The sequence below is a fragment of the Teleopsis dalmanni genome, chromosome 2, assembly GCF_002237135.1.
Source record: "Teleopsis dalmanni isolate 2A chromosome 2, ASM223713v2, whole genome shotgun sequence".
Lineage (NCBI taxonomy): Eukaryota > Metazoa > Arthropoda > Insecta > Diptera > Diopsidae > Teleopsis > Teleopsis dalmanni.
Genome location: NC_051847.1, coordinates 191,327,845 through 191,348,134, shown reverse-complemented (window position 1 = coordinate 191,348,134; position 20,290 = coordinate 191,327,845). Strand labels below are relative to the sequence as shown.

General features: G+C 26.1%; 1 protein-coding gene across 1 annotated transcript; it reads left to right on the top strand.

The window, feature by feature from the left end:
- The first annotated feature begins 5,356 nt into the window (after window positions 1–5,356).
- Window positions 5,357–19,178, top strand: LOC119676439 (carbonic anhydrase-like). The gene is made up of 15 exons (XM_038087678.1): window positions 5,357–5,429; window positions 5,948–6,078; window positions 7,566–7,656; window positions 7,718–7,980; window positions 8,319–8,469; window positions 10,009–10,088; window positions 10,162–10,277; window positions 11,474–11,496; window positions 17,906–18,003; window positions 18,059–18,140; window positions 18,202–18,321; window positions 18,380–18,636; window positions 18,712–18,856; window positions 18,938–19,017; window positions 19,074–19,178. The coding sequence occupies exons 1-15, from the start codon at window positions 5,357–5,359 to the stop codon at window positions 19,176–19,178; spliced, it is 1,815 nt and encodes a 604-aa protein (XP_037943606.1).
- Window positions 19,179–20,290: the final 1,112 nt, after the last annotated feature.

The following is a 20,290-nucleotide window of genomic DNA, read 5'->3' as shown; positions in this document are numbered from 1 at the left end:
CTCGCTTATCCTATAACTCAAGAAGATTGTGTTACGGGAATTATGGTAGCAATCGTGGGTGCTGATACAGATATTTTGCTACTTTAATAGATAAAGACATAAACCCATAGGACTTAGATTATTGTGTGTGCTGGAGGTGATGAACGGAAAATAACAGCATGTGGAAGATACAGCAGTTAAAGATGTAGAAGCTTGTGGTTTCAAGTACTTGGGTATGATTATAAAAACCAATAATAGCATTTAAGACTGCAAACAACATTAAATGTTAACAGCCAATAAATGTTGCTAATATAAACCATATATTCCTACGGTTAGTTTCAAAATAAGAATTTGCAAATAATTATAGAACTTATAGAGTTTATAAGTAAAACTTATTAAGTAATAAAGCATAAATCTGTACACTGATACATCAGGAATAGCAAGACATCAGTATGTTCGAACAAATGTCCTATACTCCTATACTCGATCCTGTACTGCTAGTAGTAACATAGGGCCGATAATAGTTGAATAATGTGTTTAAAAATCTTTTAAAATAAAAATTTCAATGATAACTTCAACTAGTACCTTTTATGTTGGGGGTTAACTCCATTTATTTAATATAATATATTTTCAAAACTTAAAAATATTGATCAATTTTATTTTTTTTTATTCTGAATGTATTTGCATACACATTCAAGTAGCACAAAAGAAGTATATTAAAAAATAAAAATAAATTTAATATATAGGTAAATATTAAATTATTAAGAACAGAATAAATATAGCTTTATCTACACAATCAGCTAAATTGAATATATATTTCATAGTCTTTTCAAAGTATATATTATATTTATATTATTTCATAAATATTTTTGTTATTCATGTATATCAAAAATTTCTCTAGAACTACTCTTCGCTGCATTTAATAGCGTTCCTATTAATCTCTAAAAAATTAAAACAATACAATACGACAGTGGAAGATATCTCAGTACACTATGTCTTCTTCTTCTTTGTTTAATGAAACACTAGTTAGTGTTACTAGTTGAAACCATTAAAATCAATATTGCGATTAATATATAAGATTTATTTTTATATCTTATTTACCCATATTATTTATTTATTTATTTTTAAATAAATTACACTCCCATACTCTAATTTATAATAAATCTAATACAATAAACATTAAAAATGATGATGGTTTAGAAAAATGTTCTACTTTTCATTAATGTGTGTCATTTCAAAATACAACACAAAAGCGGCACGAGATTTAAATACTCAAAGCAAAAAAAAATATTTAATTGAATAAAAAAATTAATTATTTAAATGATTGAAAAATACTTTAAATTAAAATATTTCATTTTTATTATTCATTTAATTAACTGCAAATGTACGAAAGATAAAATTTGAATTATTATCGATTCGGAAGCCGATAACAGCGGATCGCATCGATGCCAGTATTACGTGTGGATCAATGCAGTTGCCGCAATATTTGAACTCAGAAATATAAAATATCGCGCTAAAGTCGAAACCGAGTCATTCGGGTGTGATTGGTGTCAGCATTCACTGATGCAGAGCAACTTAAGTGCGATATATATGTGGTCGGTAATATAAAAATTTTAAAAAATCCAATAAAAACTAAAGCAAATTAAATTAATTATTTTAAATTTATATAAAAAAATATTTTAAAAAATGCTATCCGTGAATATGTTAAATAGACTCTTGTTATTTCTGCCTTTGGCGATTCCAAATGGTCGAGGTTGGTTCTTTAATAAATATATAAAATTCGAAAAATTATGAACATGTTTAAAATAATATAAAAATAATACTATATTATATTAGTGAACTGAAATTATTTAATTATAATTTAATATATGAAATGTTGAACAATTAAATACTATAATAGTGTTTTATACAAAAAGCATAAACATTGTTTTTAAACAATTATGGGACTAAATAATATATAAAAATATTTTTTATTAATAATTTTGTTTTGAGTTTATACAAAAGTAATATATATTTTATTGGGTTTCATCTTAAAATTAAATTAAAAGTACAATAAAAATTTTTTTTATAAGTTAATTGTTTATTAATGTTGGTTTTTTTATTTATTTCTGCTTTTAAGAAGCAATACCCCTGCTCTTACAAGCATAGCGTTGCAGACCTTTCGTCAGCAATTTTAATAAGAAAAGAATATGCATTTGAGCCACACTTTATCTGCGATAAAATAATCCAAATAAGCTAAATATTGCTTGCATTGCATATTCTATTTGTCAACTTACGAATTTATTTCGATATTTACATCTCAATTCAGAGAGTTTTTAGGGACAATACAGGGTAGGAAGAAGAATAACTCTGCATATGAATAAAATTCTAAGGTGTACAGCAAATTTAATCAAATATTAAAAAATTGTGAAATTATGTACGTAAAAATAAAAAAAATGTATAAATTGAATAATAAAAATAAAATAATAAAAATCTTGTATGTACTTTAAACATCTAATACCCCGAAACAAAAACGTTGTAGTAGCTTCAAACCAATTTTAATCTCACTTATTTCGCGTGGAGAAATGGTTGTCAAAATGACGAATTAAAATTAATTAACTAAAATGTAGACACGTCGTTTTTACCTTAAATCGGAGTACATCTCCAAAAATTTTTTTAAATATAATTCCCATACCACAAACAAATAATATAACGTACTTAAGTTTTCACCTAGACAGGCGACTAACTAGTCGCAAGCATATTGAAGCATGTTGAAGAATTAGATTCAGCTCCAAGCCTCTAAGTTGTATTGGCTCATTAATAAAAGATCCTCCCTGTGCCTAGAGTATAAAGTACTCTTGTATAACAGCATTATTAAACCAATATGGACCTATGGTATCTAACTATTTCGTCATGTTAGTGCTTCAAATATTTAAATTATCCAAAGAGGTCAGTCAAAAATACTGAAAACAATCACTGGTGCCCTATGGTATATTAGGAATGAAAGTATCCACCGCGATTTACAAATTCCCTTAGTTAAAGCTGAATCTGACAATATAAGAAAAAAATAAAACAAAAAAAAATCTGACAGAATATTTTAACCCCTCAGCAAGGAATCTCGCACTTGTATCCATTACTTCCCGCCTAAAACGAGCTTACCGTCCAGCCATTAATTAATATGCAATAGCTTGAAGTAAAAACGCTCCTTTATTTTAAGTAATCTGATAAAGTTGATAATAAATCAGCTTAATAAACAACCTAACATTCACTCCAATGATATTTAACCCATTGATCTAACTGAGGTTTATGATATATATAAAAAAAAAAAATTTTTCAAATATTATGTAAATTGATTATAAATTTTTAAAATACTCCTTAATTGTTGAGTTATTTTTTATACATAACAAGGATTTATTCCATTTACACTACGTTAGCATTTGTAGAGGTATTTTAGATTTAAGCTGGAAATTTACATTTGGAAGCACTTTACCGAATCATTGCGAACTATTTAGGATCATAGACTAACAACTTATGGACTAGTCGCGAAGATTGTGTGGTCGCTAGAACCTTATGGCCTAATTTTAACAAAAATAAAACGAAAAGACATTTGGGTTTCAGCAAACCTACAGTTCGTATGCTTACTGGAGTACTAACGGGGCACTATGCCATTGCGCCTATGCTCCTTGGGTGGCGAGTTTCAACATGTGGATTATGCAGGAGTTGCTAAGATGAAGAGGATGTAGAATCCATCAACCGCTTTCTGTGTCTCTGTCCAGGACTGCAGTAAAGGTGACTTCAATGTCTTGGGGATTGCTTTTTCATAGGCCTGGAAGAGTTGTAACAAAAGCAAACTTATCGGATCTCCTCAAATTCATCTGAAAAATCAAATGGTTTAACAAGGATAGAAGATAGAAAAGGTTAGCAACTCGCCTCTCTCGGCATAATCTTTAAGGGCATCACAATGGGCAATATATGCCTTCGAGTGGCAATGCTGATAACTGTCAGCACGCGCCTTCTCAAGCTAATCTAACCTTACCGAATTATTATATTGGGTGAACTTTATTTTATCAAGATAATTAAACATAGTTTATAATTAAATTTTTCATTCATTTCATTATAAAAATCTTCTTTCGAAGGAACACTTAACCTTTAGTTCTATAATTCGTCACTAAAAAATGTGTATAAGATATAAAAACTCCAATATATAAATGTAATATGTTTCTTTATTAGGTGTAAACTATTATATTCTTTTATTATTTAAAATAAAACCTATTGTATAACTTACATATAAATGTGCATATTTATATAGTCAAATGTTATATTAAAACAAATGCTATGGTATCTTAACAAAACTATTTTATTCAATTATACTTTTTTTTCTATTTTCACTGTCAGTAGCAAAATTATGCTGAATTTATTTGCTAAATTTATTAAAATATTTAAAGCTGTCTTCGGATTTAAAATGATTAATGATCCATTAAAATTTTTTAGGGTATTTACATGATAATGATAAATAATTATGTCTTCAAAATCGTAACAGAGGAAATGTTTTAAATAATACCAAAACTCGAATATTGTCTTGATATTACAATAATTTGTTACATATGCAAACGCGTTTCGGAAATTGTTTATATTTTTATAAAAAAAAACAAAAAAATTTTATAGCAAAATTTTAAAGCTTAAGTGAAAGTGCAAAATAAAAAGAATTGACCTCCCAGGTAGTATTTTTGTCTTTATTCTTATATATAAAAAGTTTATTTTAAACAATAAAAAAATATTAATAAATTAATATTTAATGTATCTTAAGGAGCTTCATGCTGTTATTAATTTCCTTTGTAAAGTTCGAAATTGAAACATAAAACGTTAGAAATATATAACCGGCTTTATTAGATTTAAATATGGATTAACTAACCATTAAGTGTTGATTGCTTTATAATACATAAGCAATAAATATTTATTTCGTATTTCACAAAAATGCTAATGGCAGTAATAAAACAAACTTAATATGCAACAAATAAAATGGCTTAGGTTAAAAGGCTATATTGATCAATATTTTTCTTATTGAAAAATTTTATAATTGCTATTTCTTAATTTTTTAATTAAAAAATTAAGTTCACAAAAACAAAAATGTGTGGGGGCTACATTTTAATGAAGGATTAGAAAAATAGCCAAGTAGACGTTCTCCGAGACTCACAAGGTGCAAAACAAAAATTAGCTTTTGCAATCATATAAGTAAATTCATTAAATTACATGATCTTTAACAATAAGTAGTCTGATGGTAAAAACCAACCACTAGGAAACGTGTCTTACAGTATTGTGAACAATATCGAGTTCGGTAGATATAGGAAATAACAAAAAGCTTCAAAATCCAATAGCACCACACGATACTGAAGTATAAATGGCGATCAGTGCGTCACCCGATCGGAAATGTAAATCTGGTACTAAGGTTGTCGAGGCCCATAGCTTGGGATGTCCTGAATAATTGAGTCAGGTGTAGTGTGTCAATCGTGTGACACCTTCGCTTAAAACCCAAAGTTACGCTGGTCGAATGACTGTATTCATTACTATCATTTGATGTAAAATTTAATTTTACGGCCGGGTGCTGTGTCCAAAAAACAACAGGAGTATTAATTTTCTCTTACCCAAGGAACGTATAGGTTCAATTGGTAGCGGTGGAAGTCCTTGGAAATCCAACATCGTTGCCTTATGCCTGTGTTAAGAATACTGTATTGACCCTTAAAAAGTATGAACTAGAAAAACTTGCTTTTTTAATGAATTATTATTTATATTATTATTTTATTATATTATATTCTATTATAATATATTTTATTTGTTAAAACATTTAACATATTTTAATTGTTAAATATTATTAAATTATTTATAAATTAATTATTATTAAATACTCTATAATATTAATATGTACGAATTATAATAGACAACGTATACATTTTTTTTATTTTTTTCTAATAATTTTCAAAAAATATTTTAGTTTTAGATAATAGCATTGGTGATACTCGTGCTGATGATTCATGGAGTTATGATAATACTGAAGACTGGGGTATCAATTATCCACAATGTGATGGTATACGACAGTCACCAATTCATTTAATATCGAGTAATGTAAGAAAAACTTAAAGTATTAATTTTTTTATTTTCACCATTATTGCTTTAGATATATATATATATATATAAACTTCAATAGTTTTTTAAATCAATTATTTATAATAAGATAGTCACCAATTAATTTAATATCAAGTAATGCCAGAAAAACTCAAAGTATTAATTTTTATATTATTAAATATATATATAAATAATATTAAATTATAGATTATAATATATAAATATATATTATATATATATATATATATATATATATATATTATATATATTATATATATATATATTTACCATATTTAGTTATTAATGACAAAAAAAAAGTCATAAACTTCGATTGTTTTTTAAATAGGTAAAAGTAACATTGCGCACCAAGTATATTCAATAGGATATGAGTTGGCTAGATGTATTTCTACATGCTCTTAACAGAGTTCTTTCGTTAAATAGCATAAAATCGCAATACACTTTATCTCTATTTTGTTGCAATTATAATAGTATTTAATATATACACATTTATATATCTATTAAGTTATCAATGTTGTAAACTTAGTTAAATAATAATTAATTCTGTATTTTTAATTTTTAAAATACTTTTATAAAGAGGTTTTCGAACAGAAGTGAAACAACAAAAATTTATTTTTTAAATTATTTTAATTAATTGAATTTTTGGCTGACCATACAGCTGTTTCGAGTATTGCCAAATACCCTTCATCAGTGGTCATGGAAATAATTCTTATATTTAATTATTCGTAAATAATTATTTTTGAGACTGCAAGTACCACGAATCGAACTCGGGTCCTGCCAAATATGAAGCTCAGAATCAGCGCACCTTAACCAACTGATCCAATATTTTTATGATTAAATTAAATACACTTAAAAATTGTTTTGAAATTTTAGTGGTTTCGAAAACTATTGAAAACCATAATATTTCTCATAAGTAACTGTTAAAAATTATTGCTATAATTTAATTTGATCAGTTTTACCTAACCTGTTAAATTTGTATTATTTTTAATTGAATAATAAATATTTCCGGAAACAGTTTCAAAAAATCCATTGCTCTATTCTGCCACAGAAATTAAGCGCCATTCTATAAAAGTCTTATGAAAGATTAAATTGTGATTAGTTTTTTTAAATTTCCAAAAAAAAGTTAAAATGATTTTTTTTAATTTTTTAACAAATACTGTTTATATAATTACACCTTATAATCTATTCCATTGTTATAATAATTGGTTTAATATACTATAGACTATATGAAAAAAAAATATAATTATACTATCATAAACAAACTCAATTTGTATCATTTATTAGATTAAAATTTTCACAACATTAATTATATGTCAACTAAACACTTTAAAAATTTGTGTTATTTATTATTATTAAATACAAATAAATAACAATTAATCACAATTTAATTTAATTTTATTTTTTGGGTAAATGAATTTCAATTGAATTTCTAATTTAAAATTAAAAAATTAATTTATATTATTTCATAGTCGGTGATCATGCCATTTCCAACATTGCGCTTCATAAATTACAATGTACCGTTGAGTGGAAAGTTGACTTTGGAAAATAATGGACATACGAGTAAGTGAGCTTATCGAACTAAATGAACCTCTTTTTTTTTAACAATATTTATTATTTTTAGTTAGTATGCCTATACCGAGTACAAGAAATGGAATACGTCCATACATTTCCGGTGGTTCGTTAAAAAGTCGTTATGAAGCCATTGGTGTACATTTTCATTGGGGTTCGCCAAGTATTAAGGGTTCAGAGCACATGATCAATAATCGTCGTTATGACATTGAAATGCATATTGTCCATAGAAATGTTAAGTACAGTACAGATGAAGATGCACGCAAAAATAGCGATGGCTTTGCTGTATTGGGCATTATGTTAACGGCAGTTAGTGTAAGTAATCAAAAAAATTAATTGGTAATTAGCTAATTTGGATTGTAAATAATTTTCAGTTAATTAACTTTTTTTTTTAGATTATAAATTATTGAATGAATATAGAAGTATGTAATAAAATATGAATGAATATAGAAGTTATTTAACATAAAACCGTTCTGTTAATTATATAATGGCTCGCTACACAATATTTTTTAGAATATTTTTTAAACCTGTAATTTATTATTTGTTGTTTATTAAATTTATTATATATTATCATCCAATCATTATTATTTATTTAAAATGTACTTGTATAATTAATTCATCTTAATATAACGAATTTATTTGTTTTATTTTAGAATCCTGTCCGTCAATTTACAGCCTTCACGAAAATTTTTAGGAAATTACCTTCACTCATAGATTATAAGTCAAGATCATTTATAAATGGACAGATAAGTTTAAATCAACTCATGGGAAATTTAAATACAAGAAGCTTTTTCACATATCAAGGTTTGTATAACAAGAGATATAAAAGAAATTTTTTTCAATCAAATTGAAAAGTTATAGAAAACTATAAAATTTATATATACATAAATACTTTTTAATCATATCAAATAAATCATTTCATATTAATCAAATGAAAAAGTTAAAAAAATTTGTATACCATTAATTTTTGTACTCCAATTCAAATAATCCAATAAATGAAACAATTCATTCCAAAAAAATTTATATTTAAATAAAAACAAAAATTAAAAGTTCCTTTGTGAAAGTTACAATATATATATTACTATAATTTTTATTATTATAATGAAGACCCAATCATTGAAAGTTATACTCCTATAGACTTGAGATTTGATGTGATATCATTTTCAGACTTGTCTTAACTTCTTAACTACCACTATTAAGCCATATGCTTCCACTACAAAGGGTAATGAGTCAAATGTACTCAATAACCAATTCCTCAAATTAGAATTCTTTCAAAGAGTTGAACCTTTGCTCCGGACAAAGACAATATATTCTTGTAGTATATTCGATCATGGCAACCCTGTATAAATAAATAGATAAAAAGGAAAAATACAAAATGCGTTGTTGTTTCGTCGTTGTGCTCAAAGGAGTAAGCGTGCCGTGCCGTAATCATTATTATTATTAATAGCAAATTGTAAATCTATATAACTTTAATCAATAAAGTATATTGTATTATATATAAAGAATATAATAATTCTATATACTCAATGTTTTTTCCATGACTTCATTCTAACAGCTTCTACAGAAGATTAACAAACTTATTTTTATTATGAACCAATTATTTACTATTTACTTTCAAAATTATTATATAAATGCTAATGATAAAGTAGGTCATTTTCATCCATATATTCATGTTTGACCTATATACAATAAAAAATCAGTCGCTTGTATAGTTTGTTGTTTATGAAGATAATCACCAAAATTCAAAACAGACACAGACGGACAAATGTAGAAAAATTTTTCGCTCCAATAAACTAAATTAAAATAATATATGATTTATAATGTCTCCAGCATGTCTTTCTCTGAATTAAAAACAACTTGCCAAACCCAGTACAGTCCAATAGAGAAGTAGAGTAGAGAAAAGGATGTACTTAACTTATTATCCATAACACCATAACAGTTGATATAACCTCTCAATGAGTATTTTATATATGATCCTAATAACTTCAATATTAATTAACATTACTTCTAATGAGAATTATTGGTGAAAAGAAAGTATTAATGGAGGAAGTGCAGACTTTATCCACTTTTGCAATCTATTATTTTTCATAATTTAAAGCAAAATATTTTATTATATATTCTTATTTTTTTAAATAACTTAAAACTATTACTAATACTTAAAACCATAACCATTTTTATTTAACTACTCGAATTTATAACAAACGAAATTTTTTTCCACACATAAATTATTAATATATAATACTTAATTTATTAATACTTACAGTTTTTCAAATGCAAGTAATACATACATATGTAATATAAGAATATAATATATATATACACATCTTACTTCTTCCTCTTTAGGTTCTCTTACGACTCCACCATGTTCACAATCTGTAACTTGGTTCGTGTTTCCTGATACAATTTTAGTACCACGAGCTTCGGTAGTAATTTTTATATAAATTTCAATGTATAAATTAAATATATTTTTATATTTGCAATATTTTTATTATTCAGATTGAGCAATTCTATGATATGTTTGACTCGCATGACGGGCCTTTGATTGATAATTATAGACCATTACAGCCAAAGAACCAACGTAATGTTTATTACAGAACTGATTTTATTTTTTGGTTATAAAATAATTTTTAAGTCATCTTATTTTTTAATAATTTATTTTTTTTATACATATTATATATATATAAATATTAAGCTTTAATTAATAAAGTTCTCATATTTATCATGAGAAATTAATAAGCTGTAATAAACTTTATAGTACACATTTGTTTAACTTTATTTTATTTAATTTATTTATTTTTATCATTAAAATGTAAGAAATTGAATGTAAATATGTTCTCAAATAAAATTTTTGATACTTAATAAATGTATAAGCAGATCTACTTGAGATTGTCTTCCTAATTTTTTTATTTTTAGTTCCGATTTGAGAGGACTATATCAGTGACAGTTTCCAAAACATATTGTTTAACAATCGCTGAACATGCCAAAATTGTGAAAATATACTATAAAAATGGTAACGATTATTCATATCGAAACGTCTTAAATACTGAGGTTTATTTTTTGCTTAGTGAATATATCAAAACTATCGCATCTAGGGTAATTAAAATCCACGTGTTATTGTAAAAAAAACCCTTGCATTCACAAAAAATCATTACTTGGTGTAACATTTAGTCTGAAGGTATAATAGGCTATGTTTTTCTAAAAATGACGATGTTGTAACAATCACTATCAACTTATAACTACCACTTTTTCTTGACACGAAATCGAAGATATAGTTATGAAAAATATCTAGCTTTAATAGGACGATAATGACACAGCAGATCCTGTTCTGTTTTTATTCTGTGTGAAGAACACTTCAGACATGTAAGTTCACATTTTATTAATGCAATTTATTAATTTTATTTATTTTATTAATTTTATTTTATTAATTTTATTTCATTAATTTTATTGTATTAATTTTATTTTATTAATGAATGAGCCATCAAGATCAGCACCAAATTGTGTTTGTGTACTTATACAAAAGGATTATGTTTATGCGGATAATCCTTAAACTCTGAACCAAAACGAATACCTTATAAGAATCCAGTGTTGCTCGATATTATTTTGAAGGTGTTTGAATAATGGTGTATTTGACATCTAACAAACACAAGTTATGGTTTTTTCAAGTTTAGTTTTGAAACCGTAAAATGGATAATGCTTTATTAAATTATATGATTTTATAAAATAACATTTAAAACAACATCAAGATAATCAAGATAACATCATGATATTTATCTCAAATATTATTATATGTATTATTATTATTGTTTAGGGATTTGGTGTTGCAACCATCGGGTCTATTATGCCCCCTTCTGAGTTTAAAGTAGGTCTCTAAGTCCTGTTGCGTCAATAAAAAGTAGTATAGAACCTACTTTTGCAGAGTTTTATTGCCTCTTCCGTAGGAATATACATTCCCAGGAGCGTATTCCGTATGTGAATTGGCGCAGGGTATTCTAACAGCACATTTGTGGCCGACTCCTCCTTCACAGAATTTACAGTTTGCATCATCGTATGTACTAACATTTATAAAAACACTTGACTCCATAGATAGCATCTATATATAGCATATACTCCTCAAACATCCAAATATTATTAAAATGCATCCATTATTTATTCATTAAACGTAGTTTTTTTTTTTCTAAATTAAAAGCTGAGAAATTCAAATTTTAATCGTTTACAAATTGAATAAATATTTATTCTTCTAGAAAAAAAGCTTAGATAGCAATTTGGAAGAATTCAATATACTTACAAAATTCTGTTTACAAAGTATTTTCTCTTAAACAAAGATACTTAATTATTCTGTTTTGGTAAATATTTTATTATTGAAGACTATATGCTGAAAGTATTTTCCTCGAACCTGAAACGCTCGGGTTCTAATATAAAACTAATATCTTAACATTATTAAAGCTATAAAAGTACATAACATATTTTTTGTTTAATTGTTAATATTGTAGAAAGTTAATATTTGAACAAACCATATTTTTAATTGAAATCAATAACAATACAACTACAATTTATTCATTTATGAAACAAATATTAGTAACTAAATAAGTTGACTTAAAGATTGTAAAAATATCTATGACATCAAATCGATACCATCTCATTTTTAATGCATTCTGTATTTAGTTTTAGTTTTTTTATGATTCCTGCCATTAAAAATAAATGAACAAATAACAATAATATTCTGTTAATACATAAAACTTTTATTATTAAATTATCGTCATTAAAAAATTGTAGATTGCCGTAGTGCACAAAGCATCTTAGAAATATTTTCATTTAATTAAATCAGGCGCCAGTGCTTCTACTCTGACTCAATCTCTTACCGATATTATGGGATGGGTTTTACTGTTCTCGATCTCGATTTAGACCATCAAAACTCGTGTTGCCCTTCTGTTGTAATATTAACTGCGCAATATCTATTAACTATTACATCTCTTCTTTCGGTGTGATTATGATTATATATATTGCCTATAGACGTCAGCATTGGAAAACCTTTTCGCTCAATATTTTTTCAAATTTGCCTCTGGCAGTATATACTTTTTGTGTCCATATTTAAATTAAAAGTTTTTAGTATGACTTAAGTAGTTTTAGTTTTACGGCAGAAATAACTAAACATAGGTTCGGTTATGTCGGCGACCCTAAGAATTCACCTAGACCTATTGGTCTATTATTTTGCTGTCTAAAAATCCAAAGGTTTAAAAACTACCTTTAAATCTTTAGCAAAGCCAAACTCGTTTTTCAAAGGAAACTCCTGGAACTGACTAACATCTGGAAAATAGTAAACATCTAGCATAGTTAATCAACGTCTCCCATGCAATGGAGAGTAACAATTGTGACAGAAATGATTAAACGGATAATAGTTCCTTAAAAAGCTATGTCCCGTTTCATAAGCTATATGCATGATTTTTTGTTGTATCAATGTTACTAATTATGCCAGCTGTCTGTGATTTATCATTCAGGTTTGGGTGAGCTTGTTTTATATATAGCTATAAGCCATATGTATTTAACATATGTAGATACTATTGTCAAAAACACACGCTTTCTCTTGTACATAACTTCAAGACTATTAGTTTATCATCTAATACATTTAGAAATTATTTTAATGTCAATACATATCTCTGTCTCACCCCAGCTGCTATGTCAAAGTTTTCTAGTTGTCAACCATGGTGTACTTTAAATTTAAGACCGCTCTATTGTGACTTGATAGACTTCGGCTATGCTCCACAATAATGCAAGATAGTTTATATGTTATCGAAGGGCTGACCTAAAGTCGGTTATGCTGGCTATACATTTATTTGTTTTAGCAATTTGTTTTATTTGTTCCTCTTACATTAATTTTTAAGAGGGTTCTTAAGCTGTGGAATTGAAGATTCTGCAAAACCAAATAAAAATAATGTAACCACATAAAAAATGAATATGATAAATTTAATTTTTAAGGAATGCTTTTATTTACAGCAGTAAAAAACATAAAGTAATATAAAAAGGTACTGTAATAATGTTAATATAAAAATAGCATATCCAATTACTGATTTTACACAATTTATTTGAAATAAAATTTTATTGGTAGAACAGATGACTAGAGAATATTGTGTAGTATATAGACATTTATTTTAAATGATTGAATACAATATATATAATTTAACATTAGCTTAACCTGACATTAAAACTGGTAGTTAAATTTTTATATATATTTATTTAATGAATTTTTTTAAATAAAATAAATTTAATATATTACTTGGACTTTTAGACCCTGCGATTAGTTATGAAATACAATATCATTCAAATGTCTTCCATAGGGTATTTTGAAGTACTGAACTCTTCTGATAAAACTTTTGACTTAACAAACGACTATAGATAACAAACGAGATTATAGATATGAATATAATGATATTTATATCTAAGAGCTTGATATTTGTGACCAATTCACATCAACAAAATGTTAAATCAATTGCCTAATGAATTTCTCGCCCAACATAACTATGTCCCAAGTTATATAGAGTGTCACGGGCAAGAAAAAGGTAAGAGAAAAGAAAAAAACCTCTTCAGTCAATCAAAGTCGTGTTGTATAAATATATATATATATATACATATATGTATATATGTCCTTTAAAATTTAGGCACAACTAAAAAGCACAAAAGTAATAGTAAAAATACAAAAAAGCCAATTTTGACGTACTCGTGGCACTCCACATAACATGAGCCTAAAACATGGATGTATTGTATGACTTGTGGTACTGTCCTCTGAATCCACATATCCTCCACATTCATATATTCGATTCTATTTAAATAAAAGAATTGGTAATCACATCACTGAAACAGTGCTTCCAATTCGGCACCTTGAAAGTTAATGTAAGCATGTCGTTAGATTAGAAATCAACGATACGATATAATATACAGATAAAATCACAACCACAATAAAATATAGCATTAAAGTGTACAAATAAAGATTATCATTTTATAATATTGAATATTAAAAGTCCTTGTAGATCGCAGAAATGTTTGTGGGATAATGTGGGAGAATTTTTAGTTGTCAAAAATTTTTCAGCTTATCTATTATAGTGAAGTAATGATAATAATAAGCTGTTCTTATGATGCGATTTAATAAGGTAAATACTAAATTTAATAATCAATTTTATTTATTTAATGTCTATAAATTTTTATCGGCTTTTATGATTAGATTTATTTTTTGTAGTCCATAAATTTTTATAAAAATCGGCTTTAAAGAGTTTGTACCTCATAATAAATTTATTTTTTTGTTGTTATTATTAATTTTTTAGTATAGTTATTAAATTTAATGAAAAAATAATCTTTTTTTAATGTATATTAATTTTTTGACTTTATAAATTGTAGTTTTACACCTTTGGGATATCAGATTCATTTAAAGTTTGAAGATATATATTAAATCACAATTGAGATACTTTTAACAACTATAATATTATTATATTATTTGAGCAATTTGTATTAATTATAGTTTTTAATTCGTTCGTTAAAACAATCAAGTTTTAAAATAATTATAAATTATTTATAATTATTATTAGAATTGAAAGGATTAGTTGAAAGGATTACACAAATTTATTGTTAAATTTTACTTTATCACACTCCGAATTCTTATACTATTTATTATAATTTTAATGCTAAAATTTATATATTTTTATTTAATATACATATAATATTTTATTTATATTTTATTTCTTTAAAAATATAATCATATTAAATTTAAAGTTGATATCCAACCAATCTATCGCGCTTACCGCTAAATTTAAAGTGTTTTCTATATACATTTTTATTACAAATTTTTTGAAATTCTTATATAACTAGTAAGAGAACAAATATTACTCACTATTATACATATAAAAATTGTATATATTTGTATTTTTATATTTAATATATACTTTATAATTTACATATGCACATCATTGATTTTCCACGGTATTTAAAGAAATATGTCACTTGATGTTAAAATAAAAATTATAGACAAGTTGTTAGAGTTTTTAGATTTATACACATTTACAATAATATATAATATATATCGAAAACGTATATATTGGTATACTAAGAGCTAAGTATTAACTTCACAAGATCATTTTCACTACATAATATTATGAATAGCTTTTTATTATAACAATAGAGTATCAGAAGAATTTCTGTATCCGATTTTTAAGGTCTCTTCATTATAAAAAAACATAAGCACTGCCAGAATATCTCAGAAGTAAGTTCCATGTTATGTATCCAAGAATAACTATAGATGAGGGGTTTCTAATTAATTTCTGAGTTAATAATTATATATATACTTGTAAACAATATGTTTATTCAACTGAAAAACAAAGAAAAAGAACCAAAGAAAAAGATATAAAAATTGTGAGCTACATATTTAGTCTGCTTAAAAAATTCCTCTACACTTTCAGGGAAATGACTTATTATAAAATTACTTTATACTTTACATATAAAGTATAAAGTAATTTTATTAATGAAAGTAAATAAAAAGTAGGTAACTTAAATCTCATTTCTACATAAAAAAAATATTCTATAATTTTCAATCAAGTGAATTCTTGGGCTGACTATACAGCTATATCGGATATCGCCAAATATTCATCGTTAGTAGTCCTTGCAAACACCAAACTTGTCCATTCATATTTTTCACACTGCAAGTGTTACAATTCAATCCTATCAAATTTGAACAGTGGTCCCGAGTATTTACTCACAATTTTTAGAGTCACACAATTTTTTAGAGAGTAATTAGAAATAATATCATCAAATAATGGATAGTATCCTAAACAGTTATATGCTCAAATTATATGGTCACTTGATTAAAAACTGAAAAATTTTTTTGGAATCCTATATTTCCTCACTATAAATCTCTTTTCTATTCGAAATTGATTTTTTACCATAAGAAATTAAATTATTGTTTAAAATTTTAGATATCTTATTTATTACTTATTTATTATAAATTTAATATTATATCTTATATATACCTTTTGGTTTCATCCATTGAAGCTTAAAACCTCGATAAACGGTTTCTCGAGTTCAATCTTCAAATTGCCTAATTTCTTTATTTCTTTTTACTAGTCATCTTTTTATTGGTTTCTTCTGAAAATCCACTAACTATCTTAAAAATATTGTTTTAAATTTATGAAAATAACTCACGTCTTCATTTAGTGATTTAGTTTGGCAAATAAATTTTTATTAAATATGACTCATTGCAAAGCTCTATATATTGTTTGCAGATTCCCAATTGCGATATAAGCATGGATAATGAATTAGCTAGAGAAGTAACTCTACATTTTACTTACTTAATATTAAATTATTTATGCTAAGGACTCCGGCAATGTTATTTCTTGTACCAATTTCAACAGCTATTATGTTTCTAATATATATATTGACTCATTGTCTTTGTAATTGATCAGATTAATATAAAGTAGATTTAAACAAGGTTGATTAATATCCCGAACTTCGAAGTTAATTATAATTAGAGTGTGTTTGTCATACATTTCTTATAAACGCTTTAAAAGGTAAGATTGATTAATATTCACATCCATTAGTTCTAAAACTTCTAACAAATATAAGTTAAGTTCTAGATTTCCTTATAACTGAATAATTATTGGATTCTTAAAATTCATATTAAAAAATATATTCGATTCCAAAGACTTGTTTAATATTGAGAACCAAGAATTAGTTTAGAATAGTAAGGATGGTGTTAGAATATATTAAATACTATAATGTATCATATGAATCAGATGGATCAAAATTATAAAGACATAACTAATTACCTGAAAGCGTTAAATAAATATTCTCTACCAATTTATTTTACGAAAGATATTGAAATTTTTCCTTATTCCGTATTTTTAAATAGAGCTTTTGTAGTATTAGTTAAGAGAATGCACTTTTGTATATAATAAAACGTTTCTTTATATATAATATCTTAAAATTTGTATTAGTGAGAAAACTGCTAGTGTAACTTCTATACAATAGAATTTTAAATATAATTTATATAAAATTTAGTTTAGTCTAATTAGATTCTCAAATGAATCAAAATCAGAAATTTAGTTTAGTTTGAGAATTTTTATAATGATTTTATTTGTTTATATTTTGATATTATATCTATCAAATGCAACTGTAGAGAGTCTCACAAATGATCAATTATTGGGTAAAACGATCTTCTAATAAATTATCTACACTTAACAAATTAAACTTAAATAATTTATAGGTTACTTTACATATGACGACACAAGAACTTGGGGCTTAAAAAATCCAGTGTGCAATACTGGAAAAAGACAGTCACCTATAAATTTATCTCGATCAACGGTAAGTAATATTTAATTTATATATAATATTTTAATTACATATCATTTTGATATAGTCGATTCACTATAGGGAACATAATAAAAAAAACAACGCTGAAACTGATTTGGATGATATAACGGAAGAGAAATATGGGAAGAGTATGGAATGAAACTTATTTCATGAATCTTTAATATTATTATGTTATATTTTTATTCTCAGTTGAAAATGCATATGATCCGTCGTACCATGTAAGTACTGAACCTTTGCCGCCACTACTATTTATTAATTATGATGAACCTATTACTGGCGATTTAGAGTTAACCAACTCTGGCAGAACAGGTGCGTGCTTAAAATAATTCTTTTTACCTGATTTATTAATTTGTATATTATTCTTAAGTTGAATTCGATATAAATAAAAATCAGACGTCATCTTACATTACTGGTGGTACACTAAAAAACTTGTATAGAGCAGCAAATATCCATCTTCATTGGGGTTCAGAACATGTAAGAGGTGCTGAACACCTTATTGATAGTGACCAGTATGACTGTGAAATGCATATAGTACATCATAATACAAAGTATGATAACTGTCCTAGAAAAGCACTTCACAATCATTATGATGGACTCGCCGTTCTTGGTATCTTCTTAAAAATTGTTAAGTTCTGAATTTTCTATTTTTATTGCATACTTAATATAAATGATCATATAAAATTTTTGTTTTTAAATCAGGATTTTGCTTTAGAGGAAAATGGCAGTACTATTGGTCTTAATAAAATTTTTGCAGCTGTTTCTAAAGTAAAACATTTCCTTTCAAATGCTCACATTGATGAACCTCTTACTTTACAACAAATTCTTGGAAATATTACAACAAAAAGTTTTTTCATATATAACGGTTCGTTTTTTCTTTTTTCTTTATTATTTATTAAAATTTTTTTAATATTAATATATTATATAGGATCAGTAACAACACCACCTTGTGCGGAAGCGGTTACATGGATAGTGTTTGAAGAACCTATACATATATCATATGAAGACGTAAATTTTACTTTATAAATCTTTTTAAATTTAAATAAACTCTATATATTTTGTAGGTTTCCAAACTTTGGGATATAGAAAACAAGGATGGATATTTACAAAATAATTTTAGACCAGCACAGCCATTAAATGGCCGTACTGTCTATTACAAGGAAAGTTAAACTGTTAAAATGTAAAATGTTTGCCGCTTATAATATGAATAAATTCTTAATAATATCTTGAAGAGTTTAAACAGATATCAAATGATTTAAAGTTATTTATTCCTTTTCACATAGTTTAGAACTACTTAAGTGTAATAATTAAAAGTTTGATAAGCTCTCACATGGTTTATCCAGTGTTATTCGCAAGGTATAGGAAAACAAAACCATAGAACTACTATAGCAGAAAAGATGACAGAATGATAAAGAGCAACACTGCTGTATTAAAAAGAAAAAGTTTGGATACTATACTAGATAGTAGATAGCAAATACTAGATAGTGGTGTATTTGTTCTAGAGTGATGGAGACGTGGGTTGAGGCAACAAACTGTAAGGGATCCAGTTCTCTATATGGATTTGGCACTTTAATATTCGTCACTTAACTAACAGACATATAACTAATATAAAATCTATTTTTGTTTTGAGAATCAAAAATTTTTTTGCGTTAACAAATTATTATAATTTAATCGCAGAAAGATGTAGTTCATTCAGAGGCAGATATCTTCCTTTAATGGAACTTGTAGGTTTTTTAAGAAAAAACTTAAGACTATAAAACATATGCTGGACCCTTGCTCGGCATTGATCCTTAGACGAAAAAAAAAAATAAATAGGACATCTTATATTGAATAAAAAAATAAGACTCTATAAAGTATGTTCAATACTATAATTTATCAAGAAATTTGAAGCCAGAGAAATTCCCTGAACACATAAAATGGGCACAATAGATCTCTAAGTTGCAAAGCAAATTAATCCTGTTTTTCTTCATATTGCATCATCTTTGTAGTGATATCTTCGAGGTTTATTTCACCGTCTATTGTTTCTAGTAATGTTCTTTCGCTGTTTCTTCTGTTGCATTTGAAGATGGTGTGTTCAGCGTTTTCTTCGTCTGCATCTCCGTATATGCATTTCGGGTCATTGGCTTTGTCAATGCGGAAAATATCCATGACCAGAAAGGAATTGAGTTTTGTAATTGCTTACTTCGCCAGTTTTCCTGTCTGACCATTTCCATCCCTCTTTTGCTTCTGCATTCCATCTTTATTACCACAGTTGTTGGATTAGTGGTTTTATTTCTAGATC

Excerpts from the sequence above, each read along its gene's own strand:
- LOC119676439 (XM_038087678.1), top strand. The coding sequence starts at position 5,357 with ATGGCGATCAGTGCGTCACCCGATCGGAAATGTAAATCTGGTACTAAG. Across the intron at positions 6,079-7,565 it reads TTCATTTAATATCGAGTAAT|TCGGTGATCATGCCATTTCC; the intron begins GTAAGAAAAACT and ends ATTATTTCATAG. Across the intron at positions 18,004-18,058 it reads TAAATTTATCTCGATCAACG|TCGATTCACTATAGGGAACA; the intron begins GTAAGTAATATT and ends ATTTTGATATAG.